At 38.2% G+C, this 8,067-nt stretch overlaps 2 protein-coding genes across 2 annotated transcripts; one reads left to right on the forward strand and one right to left on the reverse strand.

Annotated features, from left to right (window-relative positions):
- The first annotated feature begins 671 nt into the window (after positions 1-671).
- On the forward strand, positions 672-3,153 carry GGS23DRAFT_447618 (uncharacterized protein). The gene is made up of 2 exons (XM_051513996.1): positions 672-927; positions 1,014-3,153. The coding sequence occupies exon 2, from the start codon at positions 1,089-1,091 to the stop codon at positions 2,715-2,717; it is 1,629 nt and encodes a 542-aa protein (XP_051367156.1). The 5' UTR covers positions 672-927; positions 1,014-1,088; the 3' UTR covers positions 2,718-3,153.
- Positions 3,154-3,702: 549 nt separating this feature from the next.
- On the reverse strand, positions 3,703-4,261 carry GGS23DRAFT_590233 (uncharacterized protein). Its single transcript, XM_051517679.1, has one exon. It carries the CDS (start codon positions 4,013-4,015, stop codon positions 3,725-3,727), a length of 291 nt encoding a protein of 96 aa, XP_051367157.1. The 5' UTR covers positions 4,016-4,261; the 3' UTR covers positions 3,703-3,724.
- Between the last annotated feature and the right edge of the window lie 3,806 nt (positions 4,262-8,067).

Below are 8,067 nucleotides of genomic sequence, written 5' to 3' on the forward strand. Positions count from 1 at the left end.
AACTATATATTAAGAAGGAGTAGAGCGTACGTGATACTAAAATCCTGGATAGCTTACTCGAAAGTATACTTTATCAGTAACTATAGTACGTACGATAGTCTAAGATAAATGAAACAAATATTACTTTACTAATGGAGAGGTAAGGAATTTAATATAATTATTATACCTTAGGTATATCTCTCGGTTATAGAGATATAGTAGCTGCTAACCCGAAGGTAAAAGAGGTAAAAAGAGGAAAGGGACAAAACGTAAAAGTTATTTATTTAGATATTACGGTATAACGAAGTAACTTAAACGCTTGTAATTAAAATAAATATATTAATCGGAAAACGACAAATTCAGTAATAAAAACGAATCTTAAAAAAAAAAAAAAGTAATGAAGTTAATAATCTAGTTAGGTAATAATTATAATATAGTCTATACTTATGGGAGCTATAGTTACTCTATATAGGCATAAAGCCTATTGTAGCGTATTATGTAATGCATTAAGAGGGCATGTCTTACCGTACCACTATAATATAACTATACTTATATATATATAATAAAAAATATTTAGATAATATACTTTATAATATCTATTTTAATTAATAATTTAAAATTCATAGTTTTTATAAGTAATATTTATATTATTATATTTATAACTAATTATTGCTTTAGCCTGTATATTATTAAAAACATTGACATATTAAGATAAGTTAGAAACTATGATTGCTTATCTCAGCACCTACGAGCTTCCTTACTAACTAATGCGACCTACGGTTATCAACTTCCAGCAAGCCTTACACATACTCGCTCTTTGAATTGCCGGTCTCTGAACATCGTGAACTCTCTCACTTATATCACCTTGATCCTGCTACAACAGCTGGCTCGGCCTACCGGTTCGTATTCAGTTACATACCCGATACCCCAGACCCATCATGACAGCAGGTAAATAAGTTACTTTGCATCTTCTTCGCTTGCCTAATCTCCCAGGTCGCGTGGAAATAGCCAAGCATCCCGCTAACGGGCAACAGAGTACCCTCCTACCTCCAACCTTTACTCGGATTTGACAGCCTAATCCTAACATAAAACGGCCTCGTTTTTCTATCATGGCTTTGGATCTGCTGTCACGACACAAATCACGAACACATAACAGGGCGGCAGACATGCAATGTTCTAGCCCTGATGCCTCCTGTGTGGCGGAGAGACCAAGTCCTCGACTTGGGGATGGCTTGAGAGATATAATCGTCACCACCAGTCGACATCTCGGCCCGTACATAGCGGCCACAGGTCATGGACTTTCCACCAGTCCGATCGATTCTACCAACGCGAGTGACTTGTCTATTGATACCAACGGACGTGATTCTGTGGATAGGCAAGATGGTTCCTCAACCCCCCTCTCGAGCTTTGATAACTATGATACCTTGAGCGACTGCGAGCTGAACATGTCGAGACCCCAAGCATCGTATCGCAACCTGCCAACCAATGCATCGTCGGAAGAGGGGGCTCGCCGGCCAAACCTGGCGGCTTCCAGGCGGGATGATAACTATAGGCAGCCCTCCATTGCGCATGGTCTGGCTAATACTATCGAGACCTTGTCGCTAGGCCGACTTCAAGGGTCATTTTGCGCTGATACTTTGGACCGCCTGTCTCGTTTCCCAGAAGCTGCATCCCACCCGGTATTATCCCTGGCACCTGTAGAACTTCATTCTATCGAAGCCTCTGCAAATGTTCCAATAGCGGGTAGCATCCTCATAGGGTGTTCAAACGAAAAGTCGACTTCTGATGGAGCGAGAGATAAGACCACAAATCATACATACCTCGACATATGTGAATCCACCAACATTCCGTGCAGTTGTGGCGATCACTCCGGTCAACCGCTTTTCACCAACCCGCCACGGACGCCAAATCGGATGTCCCCGGCTTCCACTACGCGCATGTCTTTTCAATCCAAGTTGGCAACCTATACTAGTGGAGATACACCATCCATACCCGGATCACAGGCAAATGTGCACGTTTTTGTGGATATATCGAATATCTTTATCGGGTTTTGCGAAACGTATAGAGTTTCGAGACAGATTTCGCGGATGCGACGGATGAGAGCACCGTTTTTCTCATTCAAAGTTCTTGCCTGTATCATGGAACGCACCCGCTCTGTCACCAAACGAGTCCTCGCCGGCTCTGCGGATAGTGGAGATGCGCCCATTCGCCACACGAAGTGGCCAGGATATTTTTTGGAGGCGGAGCAACTGAATTATGATATGAATATCTTCAGCCGTGTCCAAAAACAAAGAGCCCGACAGCAAAGGCCGACGCGACGAGGGAAAGCGTTGAGACGAGGATCCTTGGGCTCCCCCTTCTATGAAGCGGGTGTCACTAGTACCGATGAGTCCACAGGAGATGGGATCCCCCACACCTTCGAAACTAGAAATTGTGAGCAAGGTGTTGATGAAAACCTCCACCTTAACATGATGAATAGCATACTGGACCACATGTCTGACCCTGGGACCATGGTGTTGGCTACGGGTGATGCGGCACTGGCTGAATTCTCGGCTGGGTTTTTCGAGTATGCGTGTCGAGCGCTGAGTTTCGGCTGGAAACTTGAACTCGTCGCATGGAGACGGAATATCTCCTCGTCATGGACCAACCCGAGCTTTGTGGAGAGATACAGTGACCAATTTCGCATCATTTTTTTGGATGATTTCCTCGAAGAGTTACATCTCAACTTCCTTCCGTAAGACTACCCGCGTCATCACGCGCTCGGCAACGCCGCGTCAATCTTTTCCCCTTCCCTTTCTCCGTTTTCTCCTCCCCTCTTCTGCGGGGAAAGGGGGAGATGAAAGGAGGAGGAAATGATCAGAGGAGCCACAGACGTGTTTTTTCGTTCCCGCGTAGAGCGCTAGAGGATACACATCGGCGGCTGCTTGGCACGAACCCTACGAACGCTTCCTCGGCCACTCCCTTTGCCCGTATTTACTACTACATTGCGCCCGCCCCGAGTTAGACCGGGTGCGGCATGCCGCCTTAGATGCCCTCGAATGCCAACAAGCTTGAGGCAGTCTCAACCCTTACACGCTCAGTGGATGGGGTTGTTGAGGATGGTTCGACGCGTCGGTCAATACGAATACTCCCACATGGATATGATTTTGCGCAGATAACCTGAGGAGACAACGGGTTTCCCAGATTGTAGAGTAACTAGTGTTTTGTTCTTCTACCAGATACTCCAGACCTAGCGACCAACCTGAAGAAGGGGTGGACGGGGCGGGCGTTCAGTACGCTAGGATCGAATGTCTTCTTCCATTAAAACACAATATCAGACATCTATCCGGCCTGGCCGTTGCCACTGCAGCTATTGCGAAATCAACGTTGGTACGTACACAGATGGCGTAACGACAACGTGATCGACTAAAGCATTTTTTATCACAACTACTCACATTTCACCGCGACGATGCCATATAGAATAGGTATCCCGACATAAATTCCGAAGTTGACCGTGTAGAGGATGGCTGTCTTAGATCGATAGACTAATACTTGATCTTCTGAAGGCGGTAGTTATTAAATGCTTTCTTAATTCTTGTTAGTGACCAGTGTATCCGCGCAAAATACTCAATGACATATAATTACGAGTATCCTCACGCCGGAAGAGGGATGGGATCATCGAACAGTCAGCATAATCGTGACTCGGTCATCGAATAGACCGAGCTATGGCCCACCCCCCCTACACCCCCTTCAGCCTGTGCCTATATTATGTCCGCCCTAATCTCGGTAACTGTCTCCCTCTCCCAGTTGGCTGGCTAATAAACTTGATGCTAGCAAGATATCCCAGATACCTTCCCATGTCTTCCCTCGTAACCCCGGAACCGGAGCTCTCATCTGTCCCCGTCCATCTATCTCCATCCGCCTTCAGCACTGATGCTGCATTTCTGTCATCTAGCTCTGGAGCGCGGGCATTTGCCGGAAGATCATTCATACAGAAATGAGCCAGCGGCATAAGCGCATGTTGTTCTTGGTCATTCTCCAGCGTTCTTGCAGACATAAATTTCTCTAGTTCTTGTTTCGAAGAACCATAGCTGACCCCAGGGGTCTTATTAATAAAAAGATACGTTAATACGTAATAAAGTACGTTAACGTAGAAATTTGAATTTAAAATAAGTTTCTAATAAAGTTTATAGAAATTTAAAAAGGTAATCTGGAAAACGAAAGAGCGGGTTATAAAATAATAAAAATTAAATATTAACGCTTTTTCTAACGACGAATTATAATAAGAAATCCTACGTATATTAGGAAAAAAAAAATACAGATGCGTAGAAAAAAGTAAAAAAGAAACGTAGAAAGAAATAATAAAGATATAAATTTAAAGATTTCGTAGTTTTATTAAATAAAGCGGCTTTTTTAATATAAAAATTACGTACTTATACTTTAAAATTTTTTCCTATACTAGATTTCTTTTAAATTTCATTCTTCTTAAATTCGGTTTACTATATACGTTTTTTATCGTAAATAATATACGCTTTATTCGATATAATATACGTTAACGTAAAAATTTAAATTAGTTTCGAACTTATAATAAATAGTTTCATATAAATTATAAATTTTCTATGTATAATTTCTTACGTTTTCTAGGTTTTCTATAATAAATAAGGTTCGTAGCTCTAAAAATCGTTATTAAATAAATTGAACATCTTATTTATTTTTCCCCTGGATAGGTTATTGTTTTTAACGTTAACGTTAAAAATAAGCCCGAATTATTTTAGGTATAAAATAATCAAAGGGAATTATTTTCGTATATAAAAAACGACTTTATAATGGAATTCTTAACGGTCGCGTAATATTAATATTGCCTTTTTCCCTCGAAAATCGCGTAGCTTATTTCCTTAAGTATTTTTAAACCCGGGCCTATTCGTAATCGTCGAAAGTTACTATAATTATTATTAACGACTTACGTTTAGAATTAACGTCTTACGTTTAATTTATATCGTAAATAAAGCCTTAAGAGTTATTTATAAGCTATATTTCGGAAGAAATAATATATAATAATATTATTAGAACGCTTATTATAGTGGTGCGGTAAGACATGCCCTCTTAATGCATTACGTAATACGCTACGATAGGCCTTATGCCTATATAGAATAACTATAGCTCCCGTAAGTACGGGAGATACTATGCCTATTATTTAATTCATTATATAGCTAGATTATTATCTTTATTATTTTTACCTTAATTAAAGATTCGTTTCTATTATTAGATTCGTCGTTTACCGATTAGTATATCTATCTTAGTTATAGGCGCTTAAGTTACTTCGTCGTATCGCTATGGCCGAATAAGTAACTTTTACGTTTTACCTCTTTTTTTCCCTTACCTCTTATATCTTCGGGCTAGCGACTACTATATCTTTACGACTAAGGGGTATAGCTAAGATACGATAACTATATTAAATTCCTTATCTTTCGATTAGTATAGCGATATTAGTTTTATCTATCTTAGATTATCGTACGTACTATAGTCTTCGATAGAGTATACTTTCGAGTAAACCTATCCGGGTCTTTAGTATCGCGTACGCTTTACTCCTCCTTAGTAGCGACTACCTTATAACTTTTTCGACCCTTTAACCTTTAGTCTACGGAGTTTCTATTACGCTATTAGGATTTAAAGAATACCGATCGCCGTCGGCGCCGCTATCTAACCCGCGAAGTAACCCGCGTTTTACGTTAAATAAAGTATCTTATTTTATGGTTATTTATTTACTATAGGAAGATACGTATAAGCCCGGGAACTTTTATAACGATATTATTATTATTAGGATAGTACCTAATCCTTAATACTTATAACGTTAATAAGCTATCGATATTATGATATAATACGACGATTAAACCGCGTTTATACCGATTAAGATATCCCTCGTATAGTTATTTATCTACTATACGGAAAAACCCGTAAAACCTAGGAGAACTTTCGTCGTAATACTACCGCTACTAGGAATAATACTTAGCCCTCGATATTAACCGCTTCCTCGAACCGCTAATAATATAATATATCTCGTACGAATAAATAAAGCTTATAGCGATTAAGGCAGCCCCTTTATAATTATTTATTTATTATATAAATTAAACGTACGAACGCCTTAGTATAAATTACGATAACCTATACGACCCGATACTTCCTTATTAATACTAAGGGCGGATAAAGACTAATAATAATTATATCCTAACCGACCTTACGATAGCTTCTTTTTTCCTTTAAACCTATTAATCGATATAAATTAAATATATAAATATTAATAACTTATTATACTAGAGGTATTTTAGGATACCTAAGCGTAGCGATTCGACGATATAATATACGATATAATATAAATATTTATATTAATAATATAGATAGGAATTAATAAACTAATAACTACTAATAACCGATAGTTTTAAAGAGAACTAGGAATTAATATTAATAAAACTACGTAGATATAAAGGATTAGGGAAACGGAATTAGAGTCGAATTAATAGGTATACCTATATATAAGCTAGTCTTATATTATTAACTAATAATTAATATAGCGAGAAGTATTAATATAGGCGTAAAACGGCGCTTAACGGTAATACCGCTAATACTATTAAATAGCTCCCGTTAGATCGAGACTAGCCTATGGTTATAACCGGTATCGTATCTAGCGCGATTCTTTATTCGGGATTTATCCCTTATACGTATTACCTTAACGAAGGTTATACGTTAGGAGTTCTAGACCTTAATAAGAGGAATTATCGTCGACTTATTTATAATAGTTAAATTATTAGTCTAGGAAATACGTATCGTATTTTAATTAGGCGTTAGTCGATTAGAAAAGCTCGTATAATATCCGGACCCTATCGATCGGGATAGTATAATAAATAATAACATACCCATACTAAAGGAAAAGTATTAGGATATAAATAATAGCTATTATATCTTTACCCTTATGTTAGATAATAAAACCCTTACTACCTCTCTTTCTACTTTATACCTCGTACCGATAAACTAAACGGAATCCGTAGCTAAGAAACGGAATAAATCGCCGTTAAGACCCGAAGCAATAAAAACTAAACTACTAATAAAGACCTTAAAAGTCGATATTAACTTTCCGCCTTTATATCCGCCCGAAAAAGAGAAGGACGACGATAAAACTCCTACTTAACTACCCCTTAACCGCGGCTCTATACTTATCCCGCTAATCCCTATGGCATTATCTTAAAATAATAATAACAAGGCTTCTAGTAACTAAAATATACCGGTAGCTACCTCGATTATCGTAATACTAATTATTAGATTCCTTAATCCTATTAATTACCCTAGGCTTAAGTTTAATAAATATAACGTAACCTAATAATTAAAGAGGATAGATCGATTATTTAACCGCTATCGTATAAGCGACGACGATAAAATTAAGGAAATCGGCGAATAAACTACGATTAAAACTATTAAGGAGCGTATTAACGACGTTACGAAGGATTAAACGATCTAAAGAGTTATCGTTATAGCCCTAAAGTACCGCTTTAGGATTACCGATAAACTAAGCTAAGCTAACGTTAAACGTAAACTCGTATAGCTAGAACGAGGTAACGTAATTAACGATCCTAAGGCGATTTTTACGTATCTTATAAACTATAAACGTTTTTCCAAGCTCGTAAACGATAACGAAAAGCTTCCCTAAAAAGTAAGATACCTAACCGATAAACTCCGGATATCCCTAATTATAAAGTTCTATAAAACGGAAAACTATAACTATAATAAGATCGGAAATATCGATTACCGGACTTTTTATACCTAGCTTTATAAGTAAGCGAAACGTCGTATAGTAATATAAATTACCGATAAGGCCTAAGCCGAAAAACGACGATAATAAAAAACGATAACTTTCGAAAAACCCGAGAAGCCTATAATATAAATAGTTTAACGATTAACGACTCCTAGCCTCTAGATACCTTAGCTACCGCCTTTCTCGTAGCCTAGACCTTCTTACGGTTACTTAAGTATTAGTTAAGAAACTAATATATAGGCCTTCTACGACCGACTTAACGCTCTAGAAATAAAGATAACTTCGTAGAACTACCGTAGGATAAT

The sequence above is a fragment of the Durotheca rogersii genome (genome assembly GCF_024521655.1).
Source record: "Durotheca rogersii strain YMJ 92031201 chromosome Unknown GGS23scaffold_58, whole genome shotgun sequence".
NCBI classification, from domain to species: domain Eukaryota; kingdom Fungi; phylum Ascomycota; class Sordariomycetes; order Xylariales; family Xylariaceae; genus Durotheca; species Durotheca rogersii.